The sequence below is a fragment of the Miniopterus natalensis genome, chromosome 14 (assembly GCF_054644295.1).
Source record: "Miniopterus natalensis isolate mMinNat1 chromosome 14, mMinNat1.hap1, whole genome shotgun sequence".
Taxonomy (NCBI): Eukaryota; Metazoa; Chordata; class Mammalia; order Chiroptera; family Miniopteridae; genus Miniopterus; species Miniopterus natalensis.
Genome location: NC_142094.1, coordinates 23,735,867 through 23,753,892, shown reverse-complemented (window position 1 = coordinate 23,753,892; position 18,026 = coordinate 23,735,867). Strand labels below are relative to the sequence as shown.

The following is an 18,026-nucleotide window of genomic DNA, read 5'->3' as shown; positions in this document are numbered from 1 at the left end:
TATAAATGTAAATTATTTGATTCTTTTTAAATAACTTTCAGCAAAGTGTAACTTTAAAAGTTTTACCACCATTTACTTTTTTAAGACTAATGATTTGTTGGCTATCATTTCTAAGATGAGATAAGGCATCTTTCTCCTTTTGAAGATCTTCCTGCAAAGTCTGCCTCCATTCCTTCTCAATCTTCAAATCAGTTTCCAGTTGTGCCCTTGAATGACAAATAATAAACAGAAACTCAGTACTACTGCTCACACGACAGTTGTATGTATTCTTTAATAAGAACATCTTTTTTTTATTACTATTGCCTTTATAATTCATTTCTTCAGGTATTTTCTTTCATAAATATTTTTTGGTAAACAAATTCAGCAGCACAGGGTCTTCTGATTCCAAAACACTAGTTTATTTGCCAACCACAAAAAATCCTTGCTAAACAATAATTTGTCATTTATTAATTCTGTATACATAAATGCTGCATAAGCATAGAAAATGCCTAGAAGCCACACTATACTACAACTGGTTACAGTAATAGTATAGTGTGAGAGAAATGTGGGTGGGGTTGGTTTGTTTTTAAATATCTTTATGGATTTCAGATAGAGGTAGGAGAGGGAAATAGAAACATCAATAATCAGAGAGTCATTGATCAGCTGCCTCCTGCATGCCCTGCACTGGGGATCAAGCCGAAACCCAGGCATGTGCCCTGATTGGGAATCAAACCTTGATCTCCTGGATCCTAGGTTGACGCTCAACTGCTGAGCCATGCCGGCCGGGCTTAGGGTTTTAATTATTTACATTTCTGTGCCATGTGAAAAACTTTACAACAAACTAATGAAAAGTAGTACTCTTTTGATATAAAAACTATAGCAACCACTACCTCAGTTTAACATCAGTAACAGAAATATCAGCTCTGGTGCAAAGAGCTACTTTAAATTTTACTGTTGGAAGCTGATCAATTACAGGACAGATGTAAGACCAAGGAGAGACAGGAAAATCCGCACTGCCTGGAAATACCAGTTCACATTTGAAAGCACTAATTCAACATTCCACGAATAGGTGCTAGCTGGCAAAACAAAAGTAGTGAAATCCCTAAATTTTAGGATGACTCCCCCCAAAAAATCATTTCGATAATTATTGCTCATAAGTAGGTATAACAGAGGAGGTATAAACTAATAATGCTACAGTTTCTAATACTTTACATTTTAATTGCAATATATCATAATTCTGAAAAATTACATTTTAATATTTTGCATTAATATTTTTATTACTTTCATTGCCTCATTAAAGTTAGTGTTCCCATTTACAGCCACATTCTTTTTCAGTGAAGTAAACTTCAGATTTTAGAATTTGGGTTGATGAGCAGAAACATCTCAAAATAGAATTTACAAATTGTTGATAAATACTATTTTACTACAAATTTAAAAGGAATACAGAGGGATAGGATATTGTTACTAACACTGAAGTAACCAGAGTGCCTCACTGAGTGAATGGCCTTCTCACCCACAATCAGAAAAATGGAATGAAGAGCGCTCCCCTGCCTCCCAGCATGCCCACACCCTGTTTTCCTCTCAGGCACACATCTCCTAAACTCTAAGGGTCTGGGCACACATCTCCTAAACTCTAAGGATCCACATGAGACTTGCAACCAGCAGAGCAACAGGTGGCAGCAGCTCATCCTGTCCCGGGCTAACCTCATGAAACTGTCTCCAGCGCCCTCTTTTCTCTGACTTCTCAATGAGCTAAAAGCACCCCTGCCTTCGCTCACTTCTGTCACTGTGATTTTTACTCCTTAGTGAGTCCACAGCCCCATGTGGCTCACTGTCCTACATTTCTAGGGGCCAAAACAGCACTGCCTAGGCTCACTTCTGTGACTGTGACTTACTTCATGAGTCCACAGCCCAGCGTGGCTCACTTCTTTCCTCTAACATTTTTGGAGAGCCAAAGCAGCACCACCTAGGCTCTCTCATTGCTTCTTCCTTCATAAGCCCTTCCCTGTTTCACTGTCCCCAGCTTTAATAAATGTACTCTCAAAATTAAAAAATTTTAAAAATACTGAATGAAAAAGCAAATAAAAAATGTTTTTAAGTTACTACAAATATATCGTCAGAACATATGTTGACCACCAAAAGCAGAAAATCATAAAGAAAAAAAGGGTAAATATAACTGAAAAATTTAAATTTGTAAATAAAGACTATTGTTTAAAAATTAACAATAAACTTTAGAAAACTTTCACTATATGTGAAAAATCAGTAAATACATAAAGAGCTCTTACCAAAAAAAAAAGTGAACACCACAAAGGGAAAAAAGTAATTATAAACTGGCAATTCACAAAATAAAGAAATGCAAGCTATCACTCATAGTCAAAGAATAAAGCATAGTTTTTCAGGCTAAAGGATTTGTTTAGGTTAACTGTGATAAGAAGGTGAAGACCTATATTAACTGATATGATAAAATGTCCATAATGTAGTAAATACAATAAACAAGAGACTAAGGAGCATGTAGCATAATCCTCTAAAAAAACATGTCTATGTAGTATCAATATCATATAATACCAAAAATAAATAAGGATAATCAAAAAAATGCTTTTTTAAAAAGTCCCAACAGCTCATTTATATAGTAATGGTTCCAATTTTTTCTGAGCCATCAGGGATCCTTCCTGATCTCCAAATTGTTAATATGTTCATGCTCTCCAAAATGATACTGCCTGAGAGAGAAAATTATTTTCATGGTTTCAGCAGAGACAAACATCTTCTCTGTGCAGCTACACCCATGTCTTATTAAGTTAGCCCTATAGGAAAGGGCCAGATCCCTATAGCACTATTTAGGTCATCCTTTGGGCAGGGATCAAATAGCTGCATCACTACAAAAAAGTATCAGATTTGTCTTACCTACATGTTTGTCAAACTCTAGAAAAGTAATTCAGTAACACGGAGTACTAGGGTTTCAAGATTTTATTCTAGTGCCTGCAAAATGTCCCAGTCTGGCTTTTCTTGTTTTTCATTTGGTGAGGCACAGACACTTCAACAACAAAACCCTTGGCAATATTAATAAACTTGTTGACTTAAATGCCTCTTGTGATTTTTGTGAAAGTGCTGGCAGTCCTTTTGTGAAAATCTTAAAATTAAGAGAAAATGCTTGCTAAGGATTTTTGTTTTGGGTGGTGGGTGTTAGTTTCACAGCATACAAATGATGCAAGTTTTCAATGTCATATTCCCTGCCCTAAAGCCTTATTTTACATACCAATTTCTCAAAATGTTATTTTTGTGGTAGATTTAAAAGGAATTTAGAATTCTGGTTCTGAACAAAACAGGGTAAACATTTCCTGCAACAAAGTACAGTTAAAAACCCTGGGCATTATATATAAACAAACATAAAATTCTGAAATGGGGAAAGGAGACCAGAAAAAACACCAACCAGGACTCAGGGAATAACATGGTGATGACTTTCCGGAAGCTTCTTTTTGCCTCCTCTATAGTTCAGACTGAGTGTTAAAGCTGCCTGCAACCCACAAACAGCAATGGGCACTTTTTTTTTTTTTTTTTAATGTCCCAAGAAAGGTCTGCTCTCTCATCAAAGAGCTGGGAAGAGGCAGCCTAGAATGGTAGAAACCTTTTTGACAATAAATGCCCTATTCCAGCAAAACACCAGAGGAAAAAAACACCACAGGCTCGCTCCCTGAACACTGTCAGCAAAGGCCAAGTGGGGAGCCTAGATATCCACCCCGGCACTGTGGTGATGAGCTACCTCTCCCTCTCCTCTCCAGGATGCTGTCAGAGACCAAGGGGGAAGCCTGGACTTCCACTCTCCCTCTCTCCACAGTGTCAGTGGAGACTGAGTGGAAAGCAGAGATTTTAATCCCTGCCTAGTAGTTAGGCACCCTCTCCATCCCATCCAGGAGGGTCCTGGGCTCCTACCCCCACTTAATATAAAAGGGTCAGTGTCCACATTCCCCTGCTGCAGTGGTTTCAGTGCAGGACTGCTAAAACATAAGATTTAAAGAAGATGCAGTCTCAATTCCCCAAATGTCCAGAATGTAATAAACACTTGTCATACCAACACCCGGGGGGGGGGGGAATCTCAATTTGGATGGGAAAAAACAAAGAGATGCCAACATGTCAGACAGTTTCAACATCTGGAACTGTCTGACAAGAATTCTAAAGCAACCATTATACAAATACTCCCATGCTCAATTAAGAACATGTTTGAAACAAATGAAAAAAATAGGAAGGTCTAGCAAAAAAAAAAAAAAGGAAGAGGGGGAGGGGGGAGGGACGGAGGGAATAGAGTCTACTGGAAATCGTAGAACTGAAACATATAATACACTCACTGGGAGAATGAAGATGATGAGGAAAGAATGAATGAACTTCAAAACAGGAATTACCCAATCTGAACAACAGAGAGAAAATAGACTGAAAAATAAAAACTGTGTGTCAGGGACCTGTGGGACTATTTTTTTTAAAAGTTCTAACATTCATTTTATCAGAGTCCCAGAGGAGAGTAGAAAGCAGGCGGAACTAAAAAAATATCTAAATAATGGCGGAAATTTTTCCAAATTTGGCAAAGATAAACCTAAAGATTCAAGAAGCTGACCAAAGCCCAAATAAAATAAATCCAGAAAAATAATCTTGAATAATTAGAACAACTCAAATGATGGTTCATTTTTCACCAGAAACTATGAAGACCAAAAGAAAGTGGCGCAACACTTTTCAAGTTCTGAACAAAAAACTATCCTGAAAATAGCCTTCAGAAATTAAGGTGAAATCAAGATGTTTTCAGATGAAAAAATAAAAAGGATGATTTGCTGTCAACAGACCCACCTTCAAAGAATGGCTAAAGGAAGTTCTTCAGACATAAATAAGGAAACTTGAACATCAGGAATGAAGAAAGAATAAAGAGAAAGTTTTCTAAATTATGTTTAAAGGCTGAAGCACAAACTATAACACTATGTGATATGCCTCTCAATATGTAGAGAAAATAGTTAAGCAAATTATATTATAAAGAGGAGAGGGTATAAAGTGGAGGTAAGGCTTCCACTCTTCACTCAAAGTAATAAAATGTTGATACCAGAAGACTGTGAAACGTTGCAAATATATAATATATAGAGCAACCACTAAAAAAATCTATACAAAGAAATACACTCAAAAACACTACAGATAATAAAAAAGGAATTCTAAATCATGTTCAAGTAACCCATGAGAAGGCAGGAAAAATGAAACAATTAAAAAACAAAAATAAACAATGAAACAACAGACTTAAGCTCTAATATATCAATAATTACACTAAATATAAGCAAGCTAACTACATCAGTAAAAGAGAGACTGGCAGAATGGATAAAAACCAAACTATAAGAAACTTACTTCCAATATAAAGATTAGGCTGAAAGTAAAACACAGAAAAATGAGAACATTAATCTTTTTTTACTACATGAAAACATTAATCAAAAGAAAGCAAATGTGACTATATTAATTCAGATAAAGTAGACATCAAAGCAAAATTACCAAGACAAAGAAGCACATTATATAACGATTAAAAAAAATCAAGTCACTAAGAAGACATAACAATTCTAACTATGTAGACACTAAACAACAGAACTTTGGAATACAAGAAACAAAAACTGATAGAACTGAAAGTAGAAATATCTAAGTCCAAATTAATTGAAATAGCTGAAATTATAGAAATTTCAACAAATCCTCTCAATAATTGATAGATCTTACTAGATAGAAAATCAGTACAGACAGAGAAAAACTTAACATTTCAACCAACAGATCTTAAGGCAGCTTAGCAAATTATCAATATGTGGCATGTGATCTTGTTTAATGATCTGTTAAACATAATACATAACTCCACTTTCTATTGTTTTCTTTTAATAACAAAAGTAATATATATTTACTGGGGAAAATTTACTGATGTTTATAAAGTAAACATTAAAATACCCCTGTCAATCTGTCATCACTCCCCTGAGATAATCATTCCCAGAATCTGTATTCTTTAAACTTTTTTCTATGTATATGTAAGTATACACATATGCACAGCTTTAATTCCATAAAAAAATAGGATCATACTTAGCATAGCATACTGTCTGCAACTTTTTTTTTTTTTCAACTCAATGACATATACTGACATCCTTCCTAATTGGCTATATACAGATCTATCACATGAACTACTCAAAAAAATATTCTCAGAAAACATCATGTTCTTTGATAATAGGCATTCCTTGGAATTACAAAGGCCAGTTATACTTAGAATCTAGAAACGTAATAGCCATCAGACTAATGTTAAACAGCAGTAGAAAGAATAGCACTCTCCCTGAGCAAAAAGAAAGCGAGTTAAAAATGCTCTATAAACAATAAAGGTAGTAAAAACATAAGTTTTAATCATAAGCATGTTTTCTAACTTTTTTATTTTTAAGGAGAACACAATCCAGCTGGCATCATTAAATAAATGAAAATATAGGTATTCTACCATATGTGCAAAAGAAAGAGGGGTGGGTAGAAATTGCGTTAATACAAGTATTTTTTTCCAAGAGTAAAATACTCACAGCTGTTTCTCCTTTTGAGAGATTTGTTTTTGTAGACTGTCGGATTTACTCTGACATTCTTGCAGATATTTCTTGTCTTCATCTTCAGCTTCCATTTGCGCCTTCTCTGCTTGCTGCAATCTGGTGTAATTCAAATCAACTTTGGGTAAAACTGAGGCTAGAACTAGGGTGTAAAAGGGTGAAGAAGACAAATAAAAGAAAAATGGGGAAATAGAAACATTTCTAAATGAAAACAAAGTTTGGGGGAAACTCACAAACTCAAACGTGAAAGAGCCACACAATGTCTAGAAATTGTTTTGTGATTTTTTTCAATATAACATAATATGCCCAGAATACTATCTTCAAAATTGTTTTATTTCTTGTTCATAATTAACAATGCAAAGCAATACAGCCTTTACCACTTTTGTAGAGCATAATGAATCAACTTTCAAAGTATAATAAGTGTGTTACTGCCTTTTTACAAAACCATGAAAAGCATAGTACTGATGTCTATACTAGGTGAAGAAGCCACATTGTTATATATTATGTTAGGATGTGTATGCCAGGAATCAAGTGTGCTAACAAGGCCAAGAGCAAAGACCTGCAATTACTTCAAATAGCAGCCTACTCCTCCCTATAAGATCATTATGCATTTACTAAATTATGCCAAAGCTGTATGTATATGTGTATGTCTTAAGATTTAAAAGAATTTAGTACTAGTTGGCAACGTTCTCTTGAGATTATTTTTGTTCATCAATGAGTTTTACAAATTAGCTAAAAATGTGATTTCCATTTTTTCTGTTTTTATTTATAAGTCATTGTTATAAGTCATTGCTTCTCCCTGTGCTTAGCTCCACTCCCTGCCTCCTATGGCCATCTAGGATTTCTTAGATTTAACTTCAATATTTTTATAAGAAAACATCTCCCGCCCGGCCGGGCGTGGCTCAGCGGTTGAGCATCCACCTAGGATCCAGGCGATCAGGGTTCGATTCCCGGTCAGGGCACATGCCTAGGTTGCGGGCTCGATCAATGACTCTTATCATTGATGTTTCTGTCTCTCTCTCTCCCTCTCCTTTCCTCTTTCTGAAATCAATAAAGATATATTAAAAAAAAAAAAAAGAAAGAAAACATCTCCCAAGTATTTAAGGAACATTAATTCCTTGTAGAGAATCCTAAGAGAAGTTTCTATTCAACTGACCAAAAATACTGCCTCTTCTTTTCTTCCTTAAAACTATACCAATGGGGCAACCCTCACATATTTCAGAAGTATGAATGCCACTTCCAAGGAAAAGAGTATCATTCCAGTTATCTCTAAATTTAAATTTAAAATATTAAAGTGGGGGATGGGGGATCCAAATATTTTTATAATACTATAGAAACTAAAAGAAAAATCAGAGTGAGGTAGGCCATGAAGTTGTGCTATCATAGAAGAGGGCTAAGGGGAACTAAAAACTTGAAGTGCTAAAGCACAAGACGATGGCCAATTTGGGTTATAAACTATATTAAACATATTTTAAAAATTAGTTAAAAGAGCCATTAGGCAAGGAGTGGACCAATAGTGTGTGTGTGTGTGTGTGGGCCGGGGGGGGGGGGGTGTCTGTGCCAACACACTGTGAAACCAAAGATTAACTTATTTTTAAACTAAATTTTTACATTTTCCATCAAAAAGTAGCTAAAAAGATAAAACTGCATTTGAATATCCTGACCTCCAAAGGTCAATACTCAAAATCAGCCCTTGTGCACAAGGCTGAGGGATGTGTTTTAGAAATCCAAGTGCACCCACTCTGCTTGATGGCAGTGTATCACCACAGCAGCTGATCAAGAAGTGTACAGGGTCCCTAATACCCTTTTAGAAGACTTAATAGCATAATTTTTTTCCTATTTAATATATTATAAAATTGCTGATTCTCTTTTAGTCTATTTAAATACAAGTGGTTTTTAGAAAGATATATCTTTGACCAGCTTGTACTGGTCCTGAGTGTCACTGCTGGCACATTTCACCAATGACATTGCAATTGTCCTAGTTTGAGTTAACAAATCATTGTCACTTCATAATGGAATGGACAGAAATCAAAGACAGAAAAAGGTAATAAAGATGTCCAAAATGTAAAAATGGGGATAAAGAAAACAAAAAAGAAAAAAGAAGAAAGAGGATGTCAATAAAAGAATATTCATGTCAATAAAGCATTAATAGTTATGTTTTTCATAAGTAGATTCAAAGAAAGCAATGGTAAGACATATGTTGACACCAACATGACAGGTCAATGGAAATACATTACATTTTCCAACAATAAAAGTGAAAAATGCCAATATAAATCAATTCAATTTAAACAAAATTATTTCTTGGGTTAAGGAGCCTAGCTCAAAGAAACACAACTCAACTGTCAACTCAGAAAGCTTGATTTCAGATAAAGAGATGGTGAATGACAAAGGATATGACAATCAATATGCATGGACATCAATCAGGGATAAGTCCACCATGAATTTTGTTCATTTTACACTTTTTGAGGTATCTGTTTGTGTATTTGTTTTATGTAACACAATAGATTGAACCACATAAAATCGCTGATAGTGGGCCTTTAAAAAAAAAAATCTATAAAATGGCAAGTTCAAATTAATTAGCCTAATATAAAGCAACTTGATTCCATGCAACAACCAAAACAAAAAGGCAAAATTCTGCTGGGCCATGAATTATTTAGGCCTTTTAGAAGCATGTCCCAATCTAACTTTCCCTAGTGGTTTTTGTGGCAGGTGTCAGAGTTGAATAAAGAAAAGGGGGAGAAAGAAAGGAAAAAAAGAAACAAAGACTGGAAATGCTGTACCTTTGTTCCAGCTGCCTCATGGCTACAGTAATTTTATTGGTTTTTTCTTCTAGTCGAGCAATTATTTCATTTTTTTCTTTCAAACTATCTTCAGAACCCTATTTAGAAAAACAAAAGCAATAGTGGTTTTGATTTTTAAACCTGAATATTTGTAAATTTTGTATGCCATTTTGCTATGGGACTGTTACTTTGAAATGAGCAGAGTTAATTTACAGATTAAAATACTCCTGTGATACAAAGCAGTAGTATTACTAGGCTTCATTTAAAATATAATAAAGGAAAAAGAAACACTCAGCCTTCAATGTTTTTGGAAAACAACAGGATAAGCTCTTGTAAAGTACACTATTTTTCAAATTAAATTGTAAAGGGATTTTGGCAACAAGTCTACTTAACAAAAGTGTCACTTTATTAGAGAATTCATAATCATTATAATAAAGCATTTCAATAAAAATCAAATATTTCTCAGCACTATACTGTATAAAGAAGTTCACAAAAATGTCTTGCATATTTAGACTGAGTTCTTCCAAAAGATTTAACCTTCATGCTGTTAGCCTTTCAGCATTAAAAAAACAAATTTGGATAGGTGATTTTGTCTGTTCTTTGATACTTTTTTCATTGCTACTTTTCTTAAGCTTCCATTTACGAAAAAAATAACTCACTGCTTTTTATAACCAATATGGCACAGTTAAAACAGGCTCATCTCTTAAAAACCAAACCCTTTATACAAATACTCATTTTCAATTGATGTAACAAGAAATTCCAAGAATTTAATAACATTCATTACCTGCAACTTTTGGTACATCTCTATGTTAATTGCTTTAACTTCCTCCAGTTGTTGTCTAAGGCCTATCAGAGTATCTTGTTTCTCATGGATGTCTTTCTCCAACAACTTCATGGCAAGTTCAATCTCATGCTTCATACTAACTTGTACAGCTAGCTCATTCTCCACATCCTGTAATTGCAACATATCCTCAATTCACATGCCATTTCAGGATGTCAAAATCAGATACACAATTGTAAGCAAGACCCAGAAAGAGTTTCTATTCAGCCCTGACCAGGTGGCTCAGTTGGCTGGAGCATTGTCCCATGCACCAGGAAGGTTGTGGGTTTGGTTCCCAGTCAGAGCACATACCTTAAGTTATGGAGTTCGATCCTCGGTGAGGGCAAATACAGGAGGCAACTGATCAAAGTTTCTTTCCCACATCAATGTTTCTCTCTTTCTCTCTCTCCTTTCCTCTCTCTATAATCAATAAAAAAACAACCCTCACATATCCTTGGGTAAGGATTAAAAAAATGAGTTTCTATTCAATACGTAGACTATTCCTTTTGAGTTATATAAGCCCCAGTAAAGAGAATAAATCAGGCTCTATAACAACATTCTAAATATTTTCAAATGCAGCCGTGGCAGGGTAGCTCAGCTGGTTAGACCATCAGCCAGATACGCCAAGATTTCAGGTTTGATCCCCAGTCAGGGCACATAAAGGAAGCAACCAATGAATGCATAAATAGGTGGAACAACAAACTGATATTTCTCTCTCTCTCTAATCAATAAATAAAAATCAATATTTTCAAATGCATACTTTGCCAAAATGAAAGCACTTCCTAGACTGTCAATTATCACGATTCTACTGGCTCACAAATGAAGCATTTTCATGCCTCATAAACTCAGTACTGATTTTGCTTAAATAAACAAATGAAGCAGTCCATACAAGCGAAAGCCAAAGAAAACTAAAAAATCCCATTTCACAATTTTAATTTCTTCTCTTAAAGAATTTTACATCAAAACAAAAAGATGTTTCCTAATATTAAAGACAAAAAGCAAAAGGGATGAAAAAGCTGGCAATATTCTCTTCTTGACTTGGGTGGCAGTTACCCAGGTATTTTCATTATGATCCATTAAGCTATACATTTGTGTTTTTCTGTATTATATTTCATAACTTAAAAGGGTAAAAAATAAGTTCATTTTAAATATGATTTTACTAATATTTAAATGCATCATTCTCTTCTATTTCCTTTTTAATAATGTTGGTCACAATCTATTATTTCACAAACAGATTGTAATAGTTAAAAAACACTGTTAAAAAACACTGTTTAAAAAACACTCATACAGCCTGGCCAGTGTTGCTCAGTGGTTGAGTGTCACCCTATGAACCAGGAGATCATGGTGCAATTCTGGTCAGGGCACATGCCGAGGTTTCAGGCTCAATCACCAGTAGGAAACATGCTGGAGGCAGCTGATCAATGACTCTCACCACTGATGTTTCTCTCTCCCCTTCTCCCTTCCTCTCTCTTGAATCAATAAAAAAACATATTTAAAAAACAATAACAAAAGACACTGATACAGTGGGAGCTTAAAGAATTGGAGGGGATTAAGTGAGTAATATTGATTGCTACCCCACACCAAGAAAGATAAGGCTGAAAGAGATTTTAAGTAGTGCTTGCTTAACAGTTATTATTATTATTATTACTATTATTATTTGCTAATGTAGCTTTAATGCAACCTACCTGTCGTAACTGAGATTCATCTCGAAGCTGCCTTCTGGCTTCATTGTACATTTCATCTAGTCCCTGACGAGAATGCTTGTATGTTTGAAGTTCAGTTTCCACATCCACTTTGGTAACCTAGGAAGAAAACTTTTTATTCTATAATCACTACTATTAGTACAGCACAGGAATACCCAGGCTATACCAAAGTCCCCAAAAAGTAACAATTTCTGACACAAGACAGTCTGTTTACAGTCAGTCTATACATACCTCTAGGTGCTGCTGTGTTTTCATTAAAATCAATTTATTCTCACTTCGTAATTGATGATTTTCTTCTTGAAGTTTAATGATATTATTCTTTGCTATTGCTAACTAAAAATTATAAAACAGGGGCAAGAAAAAAAATTTAAACATCTTTATTTATACTTCCTTTACAGGTTATGTTCACAGCTATCAATAATAGAAAATAAAATCCTAAAACTAGTAAAAATATCTCTCACAACTACAGAAACTTTCATAAGAAAAATGTGCTCCTGTAAGATAAAAAAGAAATTTACTAATTTCTACTATTTCCTTTTGTTAGTCGATATATATTATGTCAATCAAAACATACTATGCTGGCCTGGACAGCATGGCTCAGCAGTTCAGCATCGACCAATGATCCAGGAGATCACGATTCGATTCCTGGTCACAGCACATGCCCAGATTTTGGGCTTGAACCTCAGTAGGGGGCGTGCAGGAGGCAGCCAATCAATGACTCTCTCATCATTGATGTTTCTATCTCTCTTTCTCTCCCTTTCCTTTCCTCTCTGAAATCAGTAAAGACATATTAAAATATATACTATGCTTATCTGGTTTACAATATGTCCTGAATACAAAGTGCCTAAGTATATAAAGAATTATGTGTTAAACACTAAAACTGTAAAGACTTGTGCAAAGATAGAAACATCTTTAAGGAAATAAAGTTTTGCTATCACTGAAAATGACATTCATGATAACCGAACAGGATACCCTGTGAAACATGGCACACTGAGTGACCATTGCCAATAAGAGTCAGCTCTCCTCATCAGAGTTAAACATGAATGACTAAGTGGCTTGGTTCTGAGGCCCAGAATAAAAAGGATTCTGGGAAAGGACAGCAGAGACCACTCCCCAATGCTGGCTTGCCAGTAAATTTCTGAATAGTTTATCAAGGATACAACTTGAACTTTATTCACAGTATTCCTAAGGCCAAGAGGAGGCACAAACCAGTGAGGAGCTATATCTAATGATCCCAAATTATCAAAATGAAGGTGCATACTTAACTGCAGCCATACAAACAATCGTGTTCCCTGGCTTGAAAAAATTTGGCAAGTTTTAAAAGAAGAATTTTAATTAATATGAAAAATAGCACTAAGAAAATAACAGATTTTTTCCTTTACCCTAAATAATTCTGAAAATAGAAAGCAATACATCTATGTATTGATAGACTTTTTTCAAGTTAGATTAAAAAACAGTATTAAAAAGAGAGCTAAGATAAATTTCTGGTTCTCAGACTACCAGATAGCCACTTTGACAATGGAGGAAAGCAGAGCATATGGGATGAATTTAACACATGGGAGGGTGGAGAAAGGGTGGATGTGATCATGCTTGAAAAGAAAAGTAATCTCAATAGTTGAACAAGAGGGAGAGTATCATGTTAGCAGGAAATTCTAACTATAGGTGATTCTGCTATCTAAATTCGGGTAACCCAGATTTAAAAATGAGTAACAGCTTATTTATGTAAGAGTATGTATGAGTTTCATCTCTGAGGCTCATTTCCAGAAGCTGAGTATCTCGAAACAGTTCAGATTCACCTGATACGTGTGGTTTCTCTCAAACTTCTCAATTACAACTGTGTTACAAGTATTCCATCATAATAATGAAAATATGTGTGCGCTTAATACAATCATACTGAAAATGAAAAAGGATTACAAATACTAGGTCTGTGAAATTATCCATGGCTGGATGACAATACCTCTTCAATCAGCTTAGTATTTGACTTTTCTAATGAATCAACTCTTGAATGGAGACTGCTGACTGTGCTGCTGAAATTAATAAAGAAAAAACTCATTCAAAATCACACAAACTCACAAAGGCAAGAAAAAGTACGTTATCCTGGACTCATGTTGAACAACATGCACTAACTGCCCTGTCTGAATTTTTGAGTGTGGGAAATTTCACTAAGATGGATAACTTGTTTTAGCTAGAAGAACAATAAAGACTGTAGCAAAAGAATCAATATTTCTATTAAAATTTCATTTGATGCTGCTCATTATTTTTTGTCTTCTTAGAGTCCCTTTTACATTTAACTTATAATATTTAGGAATGGAAATTCCACACAAGATTACTAAATATTGTTAAAACTAAATTTAAAATTATTTTTTAAAGGATGAACTTTAAATGTCCATTTTATAATTAAGTGGCTTACTGAAGCTTATAAACAGTGTTCATCTACAGAAGCCCCATTCTGTTTCCCCTCTCCACTTTCATAATAACTTAAAGACCTCCAAAGTCACCCATTGTTGAGAAATATGAATATGACATACCTAATATCAGGTACCCAGTCAGCCAGAAGCTAAGTAAACACCCCACCTTTCAAGGATATAGTCAAAAGTCAGGTGAACACACTTTGTTTTTTATATTTTTGTTTTAATCAATCAAGACTGGACATTACTGTATATTTTACTGAGTCTGATTTTCAAGGCCTGCTTGATTTTACCACCTCAAACTCTCTCTAATAAAATGTAATATGCTGTATACATTACAGTAAAAATCTATAACAGATTCAACAAATTTTATACCAGCCTCAGAAACAAGTATTGACATTTTAATTTATCTGTGAAACAAGAAAAATGGTTTTTCATTCATAGTAAATCATTTTTTAAATATAATCATTCTTAGGTAAACAACTTGCGATTTTAACAAACAGCACCAGGGTATCCTGATGATGAGATATAACAAGTACAGACCAAAAGATAAAAGACCAAGGTTATAGTCCCTGATTTCCTACTTTCTAATTGTGTCACCTTGTAAAACCTTTCTGAGCTTTAGTTTCCTTACCTATAAAATCAGACAATAATATTTGCCCTACCTTTAAATGAGAATAAAGAAATAATAATAAAAGCTCTGTTGAAAACAATAAACCCTCAACAGCAGTTTTCTCTGAGTGAGGGATAACAGGTTCTATTTTTTAATCTGCTTTCTATACTTCTGAAATATTCTAAATGTACAAGAACTATTTTCTAATTAGAAAAACGATGAAATGTTTTTAATACATAAAATATACAAAAGTAAGGCAGTAGTAGTGCAGTAACTGGTTAACACTCACATAATTTAAAAGACTGGGAAAGCTCATTTTGACCAAATGGAATAGACTCTAAGATAAACTATTGAGCAAAAACAAAGTACAGCATAGTATAAAAAAAAAGTATGCTACCTTATGTGTAAAGATCTGGGGGAAGGTGAGAAATATAAGAAAACACATGCAAGCCCTGGTCGGGTAGCTCAGTTGGTTAGAGCACTGTCCCAAAATGCCACGGTTGTGGTTTCAATCCCCAGTCAGAGCACATACAAGAAGCAACCAGTGAATGTATAAGTAAGTGGAACAACAAATCAATGTTTCTCTCTCTCTTGCTCTCTCAAATCAATTTAAAAATAAAAAAATATATATGGTTATTCTTGTTTATTTGCATAAAGTATCTATGGAGGCATCGTCAGAATTATCTCCAATAATTCTCTGTATCCTTAATTCCGATTTTCTCTGTCTCCTCAACCTCTTCTCAAAGCTATGCAGAAGGAATAGGGTTAAGCTGGCTTAACTGAGGAACCTAAGACACAGGCATGAGTGTGCTAAGTGTTCCAAGTATCCATAATACTTACTTCAGTTGTCTATTTAGTTCTTCAACGTAATTCTTCTGGTCTAATATGGCAGCAATTTGAACATTCCTAGAGGGGGGAAAAGTAGTTGTGTGTTCATTGGAAAGGTATTTGCTGAATGCCAAAATAAATGTCTAAAATTATTGTTACCATAATGATAAAACATTATTTTACCTTTAAAATAAAATTCAAGAACCTTTATAATCATGTAGCAGCAAGCAGTGTACTGAATAACTATAATCTTTATTAAATTACTTGCTAATACTAGACTTAACAGTACCATTAGTATTTTTAAAACTTTTGCATCCATGTGATTTTTTTTTATTGAAATATACTGACATATAACATTGTGTAAATTTAAGGTGTACAACATGTTAATTCGATACACTTATATATTGTGATATGACTGCCATTGTAGCCGTAATTAGCACCTCTATCACATTACATAATTATCCTTTCTTTTGTAGTTGGAATAAGTATATTTTAAATTTAAACACAATTAAATCTTGCAGTAAACCAACATATGTAAGTTTGTGAATAATAAGCTTTCATCCCCTTTTCCACAAAACACAGCTAACTATTAAAATGGGTCTCAGGAACTACAGGTATAACCAAAGTCATACATCATACTAAAGCCTCCCTCCAAGTGGTTTTTGCTTTGTAAAGCTTTTAAATGGAAATGAAAACTAAACAAAGCAGGAACTACACACAAACAAAGAAAAAAAAAACCACATTATAAATAGATGGACATCATATTTATAAAGAGCTACATAAAAAAATACATGTGAAGTAACTTATGAAAATCGTACCTTTCTTTATTTCCAATATCATCTTCATTCTTTAAATACATGGAAAAATCAATCACTCCAACCTGAATTTATAAATAAAGTTATTTCCATTTAAAGGGGAGAAATATCAGAAGTACCTTTAACATGCAACTGAATTTCATTCTTAATTTTTCTTTACTGTTTAACAGCACTGTTTACAACTTAGGGTAATACCTGGATCAAAAAGGAACAGTGCAAACTGCGAACACTGCACTTGGTACCAGTCACTTCCACTTACTTGAGAGTCTAAATCCTCTCCCTTTACGCACAGATTAGCATCTATCACATTCAGGCCAACCAGTAGCCCAACAATTACTGCTCCTTCTTCTTCCATCATTAGTGCATGATACTCATAGAATTCACTGTGAAAATCAAAATAATAAAAACCTTAAATCACAAATTTATTTCAAAAACTAGATTTTAAAATCTCAGTTACCTTATTACAAACATGGAACCAATAAATACTAGGTATCTTCAAATTAGCCTTTCTATATGTGAATAATTTAAAATTTTTGAAATTTAAATGTCTATACAGAAAACATAAAAGAAAGAGACTGAAGGAGATAAAGTTGAAAAAGAAATTTTGAATCAGAAAGAAGAGAAGCAACGAGATCAAAAGAAAAAGGCATCACTGAGGCCTGGAATGCTTATGACTCTCAGAAGACACAGTGATTATTGCTGATATGATTACAACGCTTTTTATTAGAGTTCAATTTTCAATACTAGGATTTAAGACCCTTGGGATAAAGACTAAGGTGAGGAAATGAACATATGAAACATTTCAAAACCCATGTTCAAGTCAGTGCATTTGATATGTGTATCGCAAATATTTTTAATAGATAACCAATAAAAGATACCTATGGATATCTGTATTCTTAAAAAAATGTTCAATTAAAAGACCAGTTCAATTGAAAGTAACTGGACAGTTAAAATACTACTATTTGACAATTTATATTCAAAGAACTAGTTATGACTGTCTCATGCCTTCCTCAAGTAGTCCCATGTAGCCCCAGCCAGTGTGGCTCAGTCCCGTGCACCAAAAGGTGGCAGATTAGATCCCTGGTCAGGACATGTGGGAAATGCAACCAATCAATGTTTCTCTCTCTCTCCCCCTTCCTCTCTCTAAAATCAATTTTAAAATGTTTTTAAAAAAGGAAGTCCCAAGTATAGTATTTAATCACTTCAGAAAATTACTGAGAAATTGCAGGTGCTTAAAGTATGGTTAATCTCATTTAAACAATAGGAAAACCAACACATACAACTGGAGTCACAAGTAAAACCAAAAACTACAAAATTCTCCAGAACATCAGAAAGGCACTCTAAAAGAACAAGGGCAGCCGTGGCTGGTGTAGCTCAGTCTGTTAGAGTCCGGCCCGAGCACCGAAGGGTCTCAGGTTCTCTTCCTGGTCAAAGGCATGTCCCTGGGTGGCAGGCTCGATCTGGGCCTGTAGGGGTGTGTGCGGGAGACAACCAATCCATGTGTCTCT

At 34.5% G+C, this 18,026-nt stretch overlaps 1 protein-coding gene across 3 annotated transcripts in view; it reads right to left on the bottom strand.

Annotated features, from left to right (window-relative positions):
* Positions 1-18,026, bottom strand: part of RUFY2 (RUN and FYVE domain containing 2) — a 32,176-nt gene that overhangs the window by 5,378 nt on the left and 8,772 nt on the right. For 2 of the 3 annotated variants that reach the window (XM_087824388.1, XM_016198388.2), the window contains 10 exons: positions 16,778-16,901; positions 16,522-16,583; positions 15,716-15,781; positions 13,812-13,881; positions 12,086-12,187; positions 11,837-11,953; positions 10,116-10,283; positions 9,332-9,429; positions 6,531-6,650; positions 77-206 (listed from right to left, as the gene is read on the bottom strand). In XM_087824388.1, coding sequence (XP_087680514.1) covers positions 77-206; positions 6,531-6,650; positions 9,332-9,429; positions 10,116-10,283; positions 11,837-11,953; positions 12,086-12,187; positions 13,812-13,881; positions 15,716-15,781; positions 16,522-16,583; positions 16,778-16,901 — 1,057 coding nt within the window. The remainder of the gene's footprint in view (positions 1-76; positions 207-6,530; positions 6,651-9,331; positions 9,430-10,115; positions 10,284-11,836; positions 11,954-12,085; positions 12,188-13,811; positions 13,882-15,715; positions 15,782-16,521; positions 16,584-16,777; positions 16,902-18,026) is intronic. The other variant, XM_087824386.1, reaches the window with a different exon arrangement.